The 18,608-nt window shown below is 39.5% G+C and overlaps 1 protein-coding gene across 1 annotated transcript in view; it reads left to right on the top strand.

The window, feature by feature from the left end:
* The window catches only part of LOC146854823 (uncharacterized), a 33,120-nt gene extending 14,809 nt beyond the window's left edge, over positions 1 to 18,311 (top strand). The window contains exons 5-15 of the mRNA XM_085651048.1: positions 530 to 601; positions 769 to 1,002; positions 1,906 to 2,012; positions 2,760 to 2,925; positions 3,303 to 3,687; positions 10,947 to 11,098; positions 12,251 to 12,295; positions 12,384 to 12,452; positions 12,758 to 12,823; positions 18,056 to 18,144; positions 18,278 to 18,311. Coding sequence (XP_085507174.1) covers positions 530 to 601; positions 769 to 1,002; positions 1,906 to 2,012; positions 2,760 to 2,925; positions 3,303 to 3,687; positions 10,947 to 11,098; positions 12,251 to 12,295; positions 12,384 to 12,452; positions 12,758 to 12,823; positions 18,056 to 18,144; positions 18,278 to 18,311 — 1,419 coding nt within the window. The remainder of the gene's footprint in view (positions 1 to 529; positions 602 to 768; positions 1,003 to 1,905; positions 2,013 to 2,759; positions 2,926 to 3,302; positions 3,688 to 10,946; positions 11,099 to 12,250; positions 12,296 to 12,383; positions 12,453 to 12,757; positions 12,824 to 18,055; positions 18,145 to 18,277) is intronic.
* Positions 18,312 to 18,608: the final 297 nt, after the last annotated feature.

Here is an 18,608-nt window from a genome sequence, read left to right as displayed (position 1 = left end):
CCCGTCTCCAAACTGCTCCAGGGTCTCAGCTCTGCCCTTTATCGGCACTCGACTCAGCAGCTGGGGGGGGTGCTCCTTCTCCGCCCCGAACGTCCTTTTATCTCCGCACCTCAGCCGCTTCCAAGCCACGATCGCGTCACGGGTCCCCCGGTCTTTTGCCACATACATTAATTATATGGAATATTGAGTAATTCAAATTTATATTTATGAAAAAGTGCTGCCTTAATTTGAAAGTGTCATTAATTTTTTTTTTTAAGCAATCTAACAACTATACCATTGTGTTTACCATTTTAAACACGCTGTATGTTATGGATATTTTGTTTTAATATTTAATGATTTGCAGGTGTTTTTTAAATAATTACATTTTTCAAAAATAAGTGAGGCATGTACGGTAAGTTTTAGGTTTTTCTATTTCCAAAAATACTACGTACACTTATTAGAGATCATAATTATAAAAGTTGATGATAATTGGTTATTTTTTTAACCTATTTAGGAATTGTTATTTAATAGATTTCTATTGATTTTATAGATAAAGGAGTGTGATAGTTGCCAAAAAGAACAACCTGCACTCCAGATTGCAGCTGAATTAAAACCAATTAAAGTAGGTACTATATGTCTTATTTCATTCTTTATGACCTTAACTGTATGTGTGATTTATAATTTCAATTGAAAAGGATTGACACTTTACTTAATTATTAAATTTGAATGAAAGAAAAAAAAAATTGTTTTTATTTTGATTACCGTCTTTTCAAATATGTTAATTTACAGGTCCAAGAAGTTTGGGAACTTTTAGGAGTTGATTTAATGGGACCTTTACCAACCACCCATTCCGGATACAAATACATTTTGACGGCAACTGATTACTTTTCAAAATGGGTTGAGGCATTCCCACTCAAATCCAAGAGTGCTGCCGACGTGGCTTCCAGACTAGTTCAAATTTTCCTACGCCACGGAAGTCCAAAACGGGTTTTATCAGACCAAGGACGTGAATTTGTAAATGAAGTGAGTTTACAAGACAAACCTAAATACATTTCAAAGTTTTGTTATTATATATTTTTTAATTTTAAAATCTTTAAAAATTTCAATGACTAATTTTTTTTTTTAAAGATTTTGATTTACAAAGGTTAAAAAAAATGTATTATGATGTATGTTTTCTAAATGTTATAACAGAAAAAATGGTGAATTTAAAATATTTCATTAAGATAAATCAATGTTTCTTCAATTATTTTTCACATACTACATTACAATTATTTGAATATTTTTATCTAAATAATTGTAATTACATCTGTCATATCTTGTTATAATCTATGCAAAATTATTATTTTTTGAAAAATAGCAATTATATTTTAAATGGATATGAATTTTACAATAAATACAGAAATTATAAATCGGTCATATTTATTTACATTTCTAACTTAAAAATGTGTATGCACAGTTTAAGTCAGTGCATGGTTGCACCCTTTGTGTCATAATCATTTTTTATTCATTTAGGGATCAGGTCTATATAAATTGCAAAACACTCATCGGTGCAGAACCAATTTGATAAAAGTCCATGTGATAAAAGTGCAATTTTTTTTATTCCTTTTTAATTTTTAAAAATAGTACATTACTACTCAAATTTGCCTGTTATTAGTTTTTAAGAACAAATTCGACTTTAAAGTTAACAAATCAAAACAGGCAATATCATGTTATGCTGAAGTTTACTGTTTGATTTTCAACCTTGTATAGTAAAACACTTTATTTATATGACCGGTATTATTTTTCTTCCATTATTGTATGTATTATGCATTTAGATATGTTTAAGAGTTTCATCTACTATATCATTACATTCTTCTCACTTTCTGGATAATTTCTATTGTCAAATAAAACAACGTTAAATAAAATATATATGTTTTTATTTTTCAGGTTAATTTTGAATTATCAAAACTATTAGAAATACAACGTTCTGTGAGTGCAGCATATCACCCACAGACAAATGGGTTAGATGAGCGTACGAATGCTAACATTAAAAGGTAATGCTATTTAAGAGTCTTTATTTCTAAAATATTTTATCCTGGACCTTTATTTTTAAAAAATTTCTTTTTAATGTTAAGAATATTGACCGGATTTTGGTGTTTCTGACAAATAATCTCTTTAAAAACAAATTAGGATTGTGCTGTGAAATAAAGCATGCTAAATAATAGTAATTAAGCCAATCCTACCATTGCTTGGTCGGTAATCACTAGAAAATTCAGCATTGGAATTGCAAAGTTCCTTTCTGCATGTCCTTTCATAGAGTTTCTTATCACGGGAAATGGCTGTTAGACCGATGCTATGGTAGTCCATAGCATGGCCCCTTTACCCCCTGTCTGCCTACAATGTTGCCTAGTTCACCAACATCCATGGACCATGTTTGGCACTAGGTCCAGGAATGTATTTAATTTCTATGTTTTCGATTGCGCCGTGTGGTTCAGCCAGAAGCACAAGAGATAACGGTGTTCGCAATTTCAGTGAAAGTCGTACGCATCACAATGAGGGCAGCGGTACTGCGGATCAGTGTCACTTTGTCACACTTCCTATATTGTGCTGTTTGTACAATAGTCCCACCAGCATCTTAATGATGACCACTGTGCTGAATACCATTTTTGAAAAGTCTTTTTCAATATTAAAGAATACATTACATAATTGTAACTTTTTTATTTCACTAATAATATATCACACTTGATTATACATTGTCTGTTACATTCATTCTATGCGCTATTTTTTTTATAATTTTGCAGCATATTGGCGAAATATGTCAACGAACATCAAAACGATTGGGATTTGTTTTTGGACAATGCATTGTTTTCATTAAGATCAAAGCCGCATTCAACAACAAAAGTTTCCCCTTTTCTGTTAATGTATGGCCGTGAAGCCAGATTTCCAAGTGAGGTTGCAGATGACCTGGTATGAAATAATTTTTTTCGTTTCAATTTGAGAAATGGTTAAAATGTTCTATTATTTTCAGAGTGCTTACACATATCTAATTCTTCTGATTCATATATGTTGTGTATTGATACAGATATTTACTTGCAGGATATTATTGAAGTATTGATAACTATTAACAATTAATTATATCTTTCCCTTTTTCATGTATTTTCACATTGATTGTCAAAAATATTTTAACATTTTTAGTTTAAATTTTTTTTTTAGAAATAGAATGCTTAATTGTGTTTTTTTTGTTTTAAATATTTTTTTTCATGTATTGAAGAATTATTAAAAAACAATTAAACAACAGGAATATGATTAGCATTACATATGGAGTTTGATGTTCCCTTTAATAGATTTACTTTATACTACCGACTGAATCTGAATATGCGGACATTGTCTACCAAAAGGAAAAAAAAAGAGAAGAGCTGCAGAAGCAGACCAAAAAGAACATTGAGCTGGCACAGGAAAAACAAAAAGAAAAATTTAAAAAGAGAGTAACCAAAAAATTTAAGCCTTGCACCTTTACAGAGGGACAGTTAGTGCTTCTGAAAAATTCCAGGCTAGGTACGAGAAAAGGAGGTGTTTTACAACATAAATTTAACGGACCGTACACCATTTCAGAAATAAAAGGGAAGCGCGTTACATTGATTAATGCTAGCAACATCGCTCTACGTAGAACATACAATCTGGACATGTTGAGGCCGTATACATCAAGCGGCATCAGCGAAACAAAGAAAGGTATGTTTTTATTTTTCCATTTGGAGTAATTTGGATCTGAATTTTTAAATTATATAACATCACCCTTGATAGAGTGCACCCGCTTGGTTGTTAAGGTACTTATTTAACACAAAGAAAGCAAAACGTTTTTTCTAATAAAATAAACTTTTTGAAAAATTGTATGTTTAAAAAATGATTTTGCTATAATCTTCGTTTTATGAATGGATTGTGGTGGTTTTGGTTAATATTGTTTGTTTTTCGAAACTGAGTTGTTACTAACTTGAACTTCACCTCCTTATTTAACATACTTCTTTGCAATGCGTTCATTTAGGGAAATTTTTAACAATTTATAGCCCTTTAATCAAGTTAAAAAAAAATATTTTCCAGCAAGCATGACCAGTGAAGAAGATCACGAAATTCATTCAATCGAAACACTTTCAGAGGAGATGGATGTTTCAGTAGTATTAAAAGCAACTGGAATGATTGGTGGTGAGGTTTCTTTTTATATATTTAAAAAGCAATTTGAAGTTGTAAAAATCTTTATAACACCTTCATAAGCTTGTTGTACTGTTTATTGCACATGCTTGTGGCTTTTAATATATGTACTGTTATTCGAATTTTTCAAAGTCAGTTGAGAATTTAATAAATAAACAAAAAATGCAGCATGCTTGATAAAATTCACTTTTAATACAGATTTATGTTATTACATATAAGCAAGTCACATATATTTCTCTTTATTTTTCAAATAAGAGCATGTAACATGAAAAAACTATATTGAGCCTCGAAAGCTTCTCCCTTGTTGTTTCTGTTTCCTCATTATTTCAAGCACAAACCTGATCATCATCACAAATCTAGCTAAACAGCATTTTAACTCATATCTTATTCTCAATCGAACGGATCAGCAATCCACCATTATTTGGAGACTTAATGATATATTTATATGATGAGTCCTTCCCCGCTGCTGCAATGTCTGTTTGGTCCACCAAGATGACAGTCCATCAAAACAATCTGTCTGTACGTCAATCCTCCATCACCACCTCCACCAACAAGACAAGGTCAAGACCGCTAAGGGGGACCGGCCAGCCCTATATTTAAATAAGTTAAAAAACAATTACCGCAGAAAAAATTGAGATCAAGACTTGTAAACACACCGTGTGTTAAAACTCAACTTTTTACACCTCTCAAATCATGCATTATTGCATCGTGAAGAAGCACGCTATGTTTCAAACTACATAGGGTAAGTTATGCGCAATTTATCAATGAAATGTATATGATGCTTAGCATTGCTGATACTGTTAGCTCTCTGTTTCCCACCAATTGATTTCCCTAAACTTCCTCCTCCTGACGATATACCAAACAATGAAATCAATCAATCCGTGGTTGGCTGAATCGCGACTACTCACCTGTAAGGCTTCTGAAGCCGGTGGGTATGCAGGGGACGGTGTAGGTTCTAGTCTAACATGGACATGTTTTTAAGTAATCTTGCGAAAATGTGGAATGAGTTTGCCTGTGTGCTATGGAGCATGATATTGTGCCATGCTCTTGCTGTGATGAAGGATATTCGGCGTCCTCCTGATCTGTTTTTTTCTGGTGCGGTGAACCACGGCATAGGAAAGCTGTTCTGCTGTTAGTGTCCTTTGTGGGGAGTGAAAGTTTATAGTGGTTTTTAGGTATGCTGGGTTGGTGTTGTTTATAGCTTTATGTGCTTGGATCAGCATATGGAAGGTGATTATAGCCTCGATATAGAGCCAGTGTAGTGTGTGCAGGTATTTGGATTTGTGGCTGTGTTGCAGTATGTTGATAACCGGTTTCACAGCGGTTTTGTGGATGTTTCGTAGCTTGCGTGTGAGGATTTTGTTTATTCTGGAATAGAGTGCTTTGCTCTAGTCTATTCTGCTTATGACGAGTGTGTGTGTTGCGTTTTTTCTGTGTTTGTCAGACATCAAATTGAAGGTCTTCAGTAAGATGCAAAGCATGTGAAAGAAGGAGCATGTGACTATGTTGATCTGTCAGTCTGGTTTGATCTTGGTATTTCGAAGGAATCCATGTTTAAATGCACGTACAGAGTGGGTAGGTGGGCTAGTGAGTGTTTGGGTAGCCACCATGTGTCCTTACATGCCTTGGGGTGTGGCCCTATCATGAATACTTATGCTTTGTTGTTGTTGATTTGTAGCCATCTTATTTTCATCCATTTTGCCAATTTTTTGTCCCTTTTTTTTACATTTGTTTTGCTTTTCTGTGGCTCCGTTGGCTTTGATGTATAGGGAGAGGATGAGGTGGGTGTTGTCTGCATACGAGTCAATGCTGATTCCGTATCCTGAGAGGATGGTGGCGAGTATAGACATGTATAAGTTCAAGAGGGTTGTACTGACTTACGGACCTGTTGGTGATTGTTCAGGTGGTAGGTGTTGGGCCCAAGAGAAAGGGTGGTAGACTTACTTTTAGTTTTCTGCTGGCTAGATCTATTAATCTATTATATGACTTGTCCATTATCCATCCTTGCGTCGTGTAGTGGGTGTATTATGGTGCAGCGTGATAAGTGTGATGGTAGAGGTGGCCAGTATCTCTAAGTGCCGGTGTTCTATCAGGTCTGTCGTCTCTTCCGGTAGTGTGCTTAGGTGGATGTTGGAATTGTGGGCTATGGTGATTAATACTCCGTGGGGATGTGGCTGTCCATCCTGGAGATCTTGTATCCTTTGTGAATGGCGATGGCTATATTCAGGGCCGTGGTGGTGTGGGTTTAGTTTTTGGTGAAGAATTTTACCACCATGGTTTTGCTGTTCAGGAGGTCACATACTTAGTTGGCATGTATATACAGTGAAAAGACGTTGAGTGGCTAGTATTGCAAGATCTTTCTTGGTGTGTTGTGCTTGATAAGCATTCCTGTTGGAGCTGAAGGAGTACCGGCAGCACTGACAGCTGAAGGGTCTCTGTGTGTCTGCTGGCGATGCTGGACTGCAGTAGTTGTTTTCTCCTTGGTCGAGTGCGTGGAGTGACACTAGGATGTAGCGTGGGTGGTGTTGAGGTCCAGTGTTCCTATTATGACCGGTCTCTGTAAGCCCTGTCGGCTGCTCTCAGTCAGTCTTTCCCATCTAATGTACACCAACCCTCAACACTCTGCTCAATTACTTTTACCTGGGCCACTGTATCAGTAAGTATTGGTTAACTTCTGAATTGAATGTCTGAAGAGCATGCAAGGCAACTCCAAAATTCTAGTGCACACAAATTTGCAGCCTCATCTGGCTTTGTAAAGGTAAGTTCAATGTAGTCAAGAGAACGGTAATGAATTGTACATCGCCAAGCCCAGGCTATGTCATCCCGTACCAATGACAGACAGCCCCTGACATGGCAAATCAAATGTAAGGTCTTATTTTTAAAGGAGTCTTAGTTTTCGTGGTCAGCACGTGATTTAATCTTTTAAACACTGACCATATAGACTGTTCGCGTCTGTACAGGTGGGTAATACAAAAGTTTTTTCAAATAAGAATACTCAGTAGATTGCTGACAAGGATCTACTGGTGTTTTCAAAGTTCTAGTTTTTTTTCTAATACCTTGTAGAGGCAGATGTGCGGCCTTGTCAGTGAGCAAAGAGATTTGTGAGGGAGCTGTCTGTTGACAATCATGTGTCGTAATGTCCTGAGTAGCAAGTGGTTTGAGAGAGGAGAGAGAGCCATGATGTGCAATAGATTGTTCTTTTTGTGCATTCATTTGTGCCCTAGGTGGGATAGGTGTGTCACTAGCAGCCAGCAGGTGTTACATGCCACTTGGGTCTATTAGTTTAACTACTGACACTAAATCAATAATCACCCCCATTGCACCTATTTCTAGCCTCAGCGCATTAACAATCTGCATAAGAGCTTCAAGTCATGGGTCACCAGTCCCTACTGGCTTATACAAAGCTGTGATGGTGTTAGGGCTTAGGATTTTGAATTTTTGCACTATCTACTCCAGCAGATCAGAGGCCTTTGGCAACGACGTAAACCGGTTATAGCTGAAAATAGCAGTAGCCTCTAAATCGATTACAGAATCTCTCATCAGTTGATTAATCTTGAACTGTGTGGAGGCAATTCCCACCTGTGCTAACACGGTATGTTTGGTCTCGCTACTAGTTTAAGTACGGCTTAGAAAAGCTTTCTGAAACAAAGGCGGTATTGTCGTACAACGGGGTTGCTCATGGTCACTTCATAATGGGTTTCTCTCGACGATAGCTGCCACAGGTAACTCTGAATGAGAATCCATTCACATTCTGTTATTAGGGTCTCTATCCTGTTGATAACACAATTATTAGCGCTGTGCTTGGAAGTTTTCACTGCCTTTTTAACCTTACCTATCTCACTCGATGCTCCATTCTCCACCCCAAACCTTCCATTGTGTTACCTTTTTCCATGGTTACTCTAGCAATAAGCTAATTAAATGCTGTAAGGTGGAGTCAGAGCATGGGAAATATTATTTTTTATAAGTAAACCAGTGTCACAGCAAAGTCTGTCCCAAGTATCACTACTCAAATGTATTTAAACAATAGTGTCACTATGAAAAATAGTATGCAGGACAAATCGGCACATTACCTTAATTTTAATCACATGCGTCCCTTCTATGGCACAGTAGCCATGTAATTAAGCTGGCGCTGCTATTCCTCTTCCTGGCTTTGACGGGTGCAGGACGGGCACACCCTTGGCCCGGACTTTGCCCGGGCGCTTCATTATGATTGGAATTGTTGTGCTTGTCTGATGCTGCCACTCGGGCCGAGCAGGGGCTTCTGGAGTTTGTAGGCTGTTCTTCTAACTTCTTTGCATGGAGTCGTTGGGCTGTTATCCTCATGGCACTTGGAGGTAAGGGCCAAGGCGTTCCCGTCACTGCGATACTGAATACAAGCTGGCCCTTCCCCTCACGGCAATTGACAATCACCTATAAGGCTTTGTTTATACAACTTTTTTCTTCTTTTGGTATACATTTCAACTTTGGTGAAGTAGGGATGGACAGGAATGGTGTCGGACCATGTAGGTGACGGATCCCCACAATGTGTTTCTCTTCTGCTTCGGGCACGCCATCAACCCGAGACGTGCCCTGATTGTCGAGCCATGGCGCGGAAGACTTGCGGGAGTGTTCCCGGAAGTTTTTGGAAGCCAGGCACTCTGTCCAGCGCCACTCAAGATCACGCTCCTGTAGGTGTTCGATGTATCGCTGGCTCCGACCACACCATCGTTCATTTGAATTAGGTACAGGTAAGTCCCAATGCCATTTAAAGTCGAATAAGCTGCGTGGCTCTTCGTCTCCCCTCACTGTTCACGAGACTCGATAGATGGAGCATGGGGTCGCTCCCACACTGCTCCTTTGGGGCCTCCGTTGTTGCCTGCGGCCTACCCGCATTTTTGGGGACTGTACGCGACTCCGGCAAAATACAGGTACTTCACTCAGCCATTGTCCGTTTACTTTCCCCATGTTGTCCGTCTGGTCCATTAGCTATGGCCTCAACACAGCTGTTTGCTCCGTCCTCGGCTACACCGCCGTTGTTGTCGGCATATGCACGACCGCTGTCTGCGACCTTTGCAATGTGGCTCAGGCCATGGATCTGGCTTTGGTGCCACCGTGGATCCGGCCTCTGCGCCGCAGTGTATCCTCCCTCTGTGCCTCTATGGATCCAGCCTCGGTGCAGCCGTTGGCTTCGATCTTGACAACTCCGGCATAAGTTCAATGGCTTGGACTCAAAATGTCTTTTGGCTACGGACACTGCATCGTCTTTGGCTCATACCACGGCTACGCCGCTAGCTCCATCCTCAGCCCCGGACTTGGCGTCACACGGTGTAGTTCCCTCAAGGGCTGGTCTATATCGAGCTCAGCATCTCTACTGACCGGTAGTCATTGAAAAAATATTTTTAGGAGTCTGAATACCCTCTCACATCTCAGTGTGATGATGTAACCGCACTGGTTTATTTTTCTTGAGCGTACAGTACAGCTGAAATTATCTCCAAAACCATTGGACGCTGTCCCCTACATCCTTGCCTAAGTTAGTAGTTCATTCATTTTCTGTTGTTGCGTAGGGGAGGTTCTTCCCCTCAAATTAAATACGGTGCCTATCAGGAAACTCCTTACTACAGTGATTCAGCCTGCGACCTCCTCCAAAGAGTCACTTCTCCACCTTGACAGCTATCTCACGCTCGTTCTGTTGAGCACCTACTCCACCGACAGGGGCACCTGTGTATACCAGGCAAACCCGGTTACATCACACAACACACACAGCTACAATGTCAGGTTGTCCAGGTCTCTGGCTCCCTGAGTGGCCTCTGCGCTGCTATTCGCCCTCTGTGTAGGTCACAGTGTCAAAGGAGCGTTCTCATTAACCGGCAGAGGTTCACACATTGCTCTCCTAGGCAATTGCCTATGTGTGGGGATGCAACCCCATCCATCTGACTCCATCGGCAAGTGGCATAGCAACACCACCTCATTATAATTGTAATTTTGCTACTCAGCATGTTTCATGTTTTCTTTTTTAATGTTAAACTTCTATTGAAATTAAAATTATAAAATCGATTTCACAATGTTCAATTTATTTTTTAAAAGTGCACTACATTATTTAAGTTAATACAGTTTTTAAATTGCCTCAAATTGACATTGCTGCAGTTGTTGGACCAACAGCCCTCAGGTCAGCGTATGGCACACTGCTATTAGATTCTGCCCGCAAATGGGGCATTTGGAAATCCACCTTTTTATAATGTAATTTTGTGCTTAAGATAAATCGGCGCGTGTTTTAGACTCTCAATGGAAATTGTAATTTTTCAAACATCTCTTTAGCGTTGTGCAGGGTATTTGTGGACAAATGCGGAGTGCCACAGTGGAATTTGACCATGCTGGCCCACATAAAACTTTTTTTCCAACACCAAATTAATGTCGGAGAGACCAACATGGATTTAGTGTCCAAAATCAACATCATAAACACGACAGATGAGACAGCATTGGTTATGTGTATGGCCTTTAAGGAGTCATGTGAACCTGACAGTTTTCATTGTGATTTTGCGGTCACATTCAAAGGCTACCATTTCTGTTGCAAAGTCTCTAACCATGGGTTGGTTGATTTCAAAACCACATATCAATAATGCCAGAATAATATATATTTATTTGATGTTTTACAATAGTTTTACTCAAGAGAACTAACATTTAAAAAAAAAAAAAAAATTTAATATGTAGTGAAATACTTTTTACATATTCGTTTTGAAATATCGAATTCCAAGTGTGATTTTTGTAAAGTATGTTAAAATTTTTGTTGATAAATTATGTATCCACAGATTTGGAACATAAAGTTTCTCCAGACGTTGAAAAACTTTTGGCTGTATGGAATAAACCTGCGATTGGACGTTTGGAAGCAATAGTTTCAAACATAAAATTGTACGATTACTCATTCCATTCACTAAAATCGCCCCAATGGATAGTTGATGAGGTTTGCTTTTATATCATTTATACACAGCACATGTTATAAAATAATTAATAAAAAACTATCCTGCTGTTATACAAAATTAACCACAAATGAACAAGCGTTTAAGCATATTTTTTTGCAATAAAGTAATAGCAATTGACCCTAACTAAGAGTATAGAATGTGTTCTTTTGTAACAAAAATTTACAAATGATTGTTTTGGTATAATGTTGCAATAAATGATTTGAGATTTAATCTAGAATTGTCAAAAGTAAACATATTTTTTTTTTTAAATTTTCATGCTTGTTTTTTCACTGATGACTTATCTCTGAAAAAAAAAATAAACTTTTTAAATAATAATACGTCTTTTCTTTGGTGTTCAGTATACCAAAAAACACATTTAAGTCATGGAGAATAAGTTTTAATAAAGAAAAAACATCCAAATAACAGGTACTGTAAGCTGAAAAAAATTACATCTAAGAGATTTTGTAATCAACTAGTTAATTTTAGTTTTTTATGTAAACTCATTTTTAACTACAAAATTTTTATGTTATAGATACAAACTAATTTACAAATAGAAAAAATTAAAATAGGAGGATTAAAAAGATGATTGTGAACACTTACGGCTTGATTAAGAATTTTAACTATACAAGGTCAGGTGTGTTTCTCTAATGCACGCCCCTGCCCATAGCCACCAACGATCATGCTTGCCTGCCACATTATATTTGATTTGTATTCAGTTGATCCTCTTGTAATTACAGGGAGTTTGCCTCACAATGGTCCTGCAAAACATGTACTGAAAATTCTATACCGTTCAACAGTTACTGTGCATGCACACAATAGTGCACAAGTTTTGACACCCTTTGTACATCCACATGTGGATTAAGTACAAGTGGCACTGTAGGCACCCCTAGGTTTCCTCTACAACACAATGTACATGAAGTTGTAACCTCCATGTACCCATTGTTTTATAGGACACTCATAACATGCTTTGATGTACTGCGGTGAGTCCGCCAACCATATTGCATACTCTGAGTGTGCTGGCAGTACCGCTCGTGTTGCGGTGTCTGAGCCACCACTGTTAACCTTTAGCCAGTCTTGTGTTCTTCGCTCCGCCGGTGTTGTAATAAAGCATTAGTTAAATACTATGTCTTTTTTTTTATTTTATTTTTTATTAGGTTATAGATGCGTACCTTGCAAAGTTATGCTTGTCAAGTCCCAATGTAAGTATAGTTCTACTTTGAAAAAGAATACAAAGAAAAAAACAATTTTCTGAATATGTTTATTGATGTTTTTTTCTTTTAACCTTAGTGTTTAGCACTTTCGGCGACAGTGTCGTCCTCAATCTTCATGGGCACTTATCGATCATCTGTTTTTCGGGTAACTATTTAAATTTCTTATGTTACTTGTCACACTGTGAGGCTGAAATGGTTTAGCAACATAACTTTGAATCACTGCCAAGTGTCCAAGCGGCATACAAATACGAAATTACAAACTTTAAAAAAGGGTCTACATTTCAAATGTCTAAAGAGTGAAAAACAATAATTGCTTGTCTTCAAAGACAATAATGTTATTTTTGAAAGACGATTGGACAGGCATTTATACCTTAGTAATAATGTTAGTGTACAAGGTTTTTGTTCAGGAGACACGTACATTTATTCATGACCACTTTATATAATGTGCAGGTACCTTATGAAACTATGGAAACCGTTGTGTGTCCTACAAATACTGGTGCTCATTGGATTCTTTTAGTAAGTGCCACTTTTTTTTCTTTTGCTTCTAAGACATACATTTGAACATTATATATGAATAATATGAGAGGGCTTGCATTCGTTATAGAGTCCATAATGGAAAGTAGTATGTCATTTCATGGTCTCCCCTACTGTTTGCAGTTGTTATTATGTATTTATGTCAATTCTTATTATGTTACAGCAATTCAGAACCACAGTTTATGTGCTTCCTAAAAACAATTGACCAAGTGTTCACTTAGGTACAATCCTAATTGGATACTTGGTTAGCATTGAAATTCCAAACTATACTGTAACAAGAAGATACAGAGTGCAAAGGTACACCAGCAGTCTCCAAAGGACAGAAGCATGTCATGTGCCACACAAGAAAAAAACCCAATAAAATTGTTTTAAAAAAAAATTATAATTTGAGCATGTGTAAGTCGGTGGTTGCACCACTTACAACATAAGTAAGGTCCCATATTTATAAAGTAAATACACTTTAAAAATTTAAGTTACACATAGTGCAGGCTGTTGAAATCATAAATTTATTCTCCATTAGAAATTGGAGGTTGCCATTGCATGAACCGGACTACCCTACAGCCTATCTAGTCTATTCACCAGTGTGGCAAGTGAATCAGTGATTACGACCATGCTTCAATAAGGGTTAAACAACTCAAAACAGTTATTAACAATCGATGTACATTTTTGAAACCAAACATGTTGGATTCATAAATCCACACATGTAAACATTGTTTGATGTATCTTTCCATGAACGTTAAAGCTCCTCCCAGGACCTTTGTTATAGACGTGTACAGCAAGATAGAACATCTGCCGCCCAAAAACATGTTTCTCCCATCCTGCTGTAGAGCCTAGCTTTCTTAAGGGTAAGGCAGAACCGAACATATCCTATCACAGTGAGGTATGAACACCACCCGATATTATTTATTGTATTGCGTTATGGTGGGGTCGCATGGCAAAAACACTGCGACTAATTAAACGACACAATTGTTGCCTTCCCAGCATACTCCAATTTGCAACTACTTGATGGTGACCTTGCCTACCACTCTGCCGTAAAACTGTACACAGGACATGGGAGTTTTCTTCCCGACTGTCTACCCAATCTTTTTAGGTTTTGCCTAGGCACCTTATGCCCTGGCTCTGCGAGAGATGCTTTATACAGTGTACCGGGTGAAGCTAAGCCCACTTTCAAGCCATAAATTTGATTTCCTTGAATAAAAAATAATAAACACGTTAGTTAGATTCCTCACCTTAGAATATCCCCAGGCGTCAGACTGGATCCGGAAGAATTTTCTTCAGCAATACCCCTTGCGCAACGCTAGGCGTCATCTGCGGCTCCGCGTCCATCGTTGGCGTCGTGCGCCGGAATGACGTCGGAGTACTTAGACGCACCTTTTCGCGCTGATGTCAGTTCTTCTTTTTTCCGCGCCAGTAAGTGCCGATCTGGTAGAGGTTCCCCTTTTAGTCTTTTTTTAATAAGTATTTTGATCCCTTTTGATCACTGTCTCGACATCTGGTGCCGGTAGGATGCCTGGTTTCAAGGCCAGCGATGACTGTGACCGCTTGATGTCGGTGACAGATCACCACCGCTGGTGCCTCTACTACGACGCGGAGTCGTGTTTGGACTGTAAGGCCCTGACCTCGAAAGCTAGGCGTTAGCGGTCCCGTAAGCTTCTCGAGCTTCGCCACTCGGCTACGCGCCCCTCTCGATCCCGGTCCAGGAGGAGGTCCAAGGATCGGTCACAGAGCCGCAGCCGACATCATCATCGCCTGGCTGGCTCCTCGACCAGACCACTGACAACATAACCGCCCTCAAACACGCCCCCCGCAAGCACCACCAGCTCATCCGCACCACCAAGAAGACATCTCTGAAGGATCGACTGGACAAAAACGCCCACTACAGCAAGGAACTCTCCAGCATCGTCAATGAGTTCTCCAACCCCAGCACCGGCAACAACGACATCACCCCCTCACAAGATTTGTGCTACTCCCTCGCCTCGTTTTTCCACCGCAAGATTGCCAACATCCACAACAGCTTCGGCACACCACCCTCACACCCAAGCGTCAAACCAACGCCCCCCACCGCCATCATCCGCACCTGGACCACAGTGACCACCGAAGACACAGCCCACACGATGAATACCATCCACTCGCGATCTCCGACTGACCTACCCCTGCCCCCACCACGTCTTCAACAAGGCCGCCTCCACCATCGCACCCCAACTCCGAGACGTCATCAACACCTCCTTCAACCCCGCCACCTACCCGTAGAGCTGGAAGCATGCCGAGCTGAACGCCCTACTGAAGAAACCAACAGCAGACCCCACCGATCTGAAGAACTTCCGCCCCATCTTGCTCCTCCCTTTTTTCCGGCTAAAGTCATCGAGGATCGCCAATAGACAGCTTGCTGCCTTCCTCGAGACAAATGGATCCCTCAACCCCTCGCAGTCCGGTTTCAGAGCCAACCACAGCACCGAGACCGCCCTCATCGCAGCTACCGACGACATAGAAGCCCTGCTCTACAACGGGTAAACAGCGGCACTCCTGCTCCAGGACCTCTCTGCAGCGTTCGACACTGTCTGCCACCGCACCCCTGTCCAACGCGTCAGCAACACTGGTATCCAAGAGAAGGCACTGAAGTGGATCATATCATTGCTCGCCGGAAGAACATAGAGAGTCCGCCTCCCCCCTTTTCGATCAGAGGTCACCAAAGTCATCTGCGGCGTCCCGCAAGGATCATCCCAAAGGCGAAACCCGTTGAATTTCAAATACTTTTTTTTTGAGGGACACTGTCTTTATCACAACCATTTATCGATGGTACTTAAAGACTTATTGGAGGTTGGGTCCATGGAATCCTCATGTGCAAGATTCAAATAACATACCATTTCAGTTGCGACCATCTGTACACTCTGAACTCCGTTGGACATCACTTAAGGAATACATAATACAAGAGGGGAGATTCATGCTGCTCCTGGTATCGTGATCTTACTTGTCTTTTTTTCTGCAAAGTCTGTGTCTGTGCTCTATACAGGTTATTGAACATGCCTGTGGTTATCAAACACACCAGAAGCAATATTCCTTGGAGAGAAGGAGTCAATTCAATGCATCTCCGAAAACATTAACGCTGCTGCAAATTTTGCAAATTGTGGGCTCCAATGCACTCCGACATGCTGAGTAACACAGATTATAGTTCAGCATCACTATCGAGGCATGCGCAGTCTTGACAATAGCTTTGAGGCCTGTTTCACCCTTTGGAAACCCTTTAACAGAACCCCTGTCCAATGAGTGAACTTGCATAGGCTGCTTGGCTCTCTAATCCATAGATCTTCAGGCTCAAATAAGTTACTAACTCCAGCATCCTCTTCTACAAAGATCTCCGACCCCATCACTATCTGTAATTTGTGTGCCTGCATCTCTTGGCTAGAGGTCCTCGTGCTACTCATGTTCATTTGGTCCGTTACTTGTACCAAGGCTCAGGTTACGCACCTGTGTGCTCCAACACTTACATGTTGCCTCCTCCGACTCACATGCATGTGCGGAGTCCCTTTGACCTTGCTGTTCTTGACACTGCTTCCTTTTTTTTTGTTAACCTCATTCTTTTTAACTGGCAAGGCATGTTTGTGTTCCTGTCGCACAGTGACTACTTTGTACTCAACATCAGAGATTGGGACAGCTCGTATCTGGCCCCTGGTCGTCTAAGGCGTCTCCTCGTCCACAGAGCTGCTACTTAAAGGACATCATCAACATCTCCTGCATTCTGACATTGTTGGACATTCGTCTTCAGTGCCTCATGTTCACTTTTGAGTGTCTTAAACTCTGTTACCTTTGCTTGCAGGTACCTCTTAACTTTCTATCAGCTTTGGGTTCCACCAGTCTCCTTCATTTTATTATCCAGTCTTAACTTTTTAAGTCATTCATTTTTGTTAAATGTCTTTTTAAAAATGGCACGTCACAGTATCCGTAAAAGAAGCATATCAGCTACAATTCTCTTCACAACTCCATCCACGGCTACGAGACGCACCAGCTTGCAACAGGTACGAAAAGAGCAACAAGCAGCGTGTACGACACGAACACATCTTTAATCCCATTGCAGAGGCCAAAGAAGTACTCTACATCTATGACCGGATCAGGAACCGACGCCAACAGCGCTGGCGGTAAGTCAGACACCAACCACACAAAAAAAAAACACGTACACGCAATCTGGACTCTGATGTTCACTCGCGCGTGTTTCTCCGCTTTGTTCGCGCTGACTGTCATACGTGTCGGTTTCATAGATCTCTATTACTTGTGCTCCCGGTTTTCTGTGCGTGTCGGTTATGCTTCTTGGGCTTTGTGCGAGTAGATCAGGGTTTACACACATTGCATCGTACAGCACAGATCGGACATCGCGGTTAGTTGTCGGTCGGGTTCATTCCAGGATGGTGTCGGTTGTTGCAACTAGCATTTGTTTTCCAGCCAGATCATTGTTTTCCCTATGGCTCGTTTGTAAGGCTTGTATTCCGTACATGACGTTTGTAATTCACACGCGTTGCATTGTACTGCACGGGTCATAGGGTGCCGGTCCATGTATGTTTGTTGCTTGTCCGGCTCCGTGTCAGTCGGTACGTTTTGTGGACGGAATCTGAATCGGCTCCTCTGTGTGCTTTTTTTTATTTTTTTCACTTAACCTATACCATATCATTTTGCATTGTGAACATAAGTGCTTTATAGTCCTTCTCGAGTAAACATGAAATCTGTTCTGCAAATCTACCACTTATAGAGCTTTGTAAAGTTGTTTTTGAAAACTGGAATCACCAAAAAAGTTCTCTCTATTGGTGCACGATGCTACACTTTCATAAGTGAGAACCATATACCAAGCCAGTTTTTGAAAGGGTGGATTATAATATTCTTCATACAAAAATATTTTTATTGTGGTTAGTCCTGGGTTTTGCCATGTGGCACGACCCTACACCCCTATAAACATACTTTAATAAGGAATAGTAAACATTATAAATGGAAACATTACAGTCTAATTTCATAATGAGGAATAAGAACTATTGTTAATAATTTTGTTAGTAATTGTGTTAAATTTACAATTCATATGAGGTTATATTTATGTCTATAGAATAGAATTTAATTTAATGTTCTATACCTATGTTGATACGAACAGATATTTTAAAGTAAATATAACATTTAGTTATTGCGTTTGTCTTTCGGAGTATGTTTTCACAACAAATTTCACTTAATTCACCACAGGTATTGAAACCTCTTACAAAGAAAATTTTACTGTATGACTCATTGACAACCGATCCCAAAAGTTACGAAAAGTTATTGACTAATTGGAGGTACCCTTTCCCCAAAATTATTTGCTTTTTCTATTTTGTATTTGTAAGATTTCTTTAAAAAAAAAAAAACATATAATGTTGTTTTTCCATTATAACATTATTGGAGACCATGTTTTTTTTATTGTTTGTTAAGGATTAATTCAGATGGAAAACCAGTACATTTGTAACATCTTAATTCATATGTCTCAAAAGCACTTTCCTACAGGGTGTGAAGCGTCCAGGCTACAAAAATTGGCAATTGGTGGTACAATGTACCCAAAAGCAAAGAGACGTCTTCAATTGCGGTGTTTTTTGCATGATGGTAACGAATTTTCAAGTTATTATTAACCTTAACTGGTGTTATGAAATGTAACAGTGGATAATTGTAAATTAAATAATAACAGTTTGCATTGATTTTTAGTAATAATTTTTTAAACAAATATTATAAAGTAGTCACAAGTGCTTTTTCTGAAATAATTTGCAGG

This window comes from Triturus cristatus, chromosome 4_1, assembly GCF_964204655.1.
Source record: "Triturus cristatus chromosome 4_1, aTriCri1.1, whole genome shotgun sequence".
In the NCBI taxonomy this organism is placed as follows: domain Eukaryota; kingdom Metazoa; phylum Chordata; class Amphibia; order Caudata; family Salamandridae; genus Triturus; species Triturus cristatus.
This window is presented reverse-complemented; position numbering and strand designations above follow the sequence as displayed.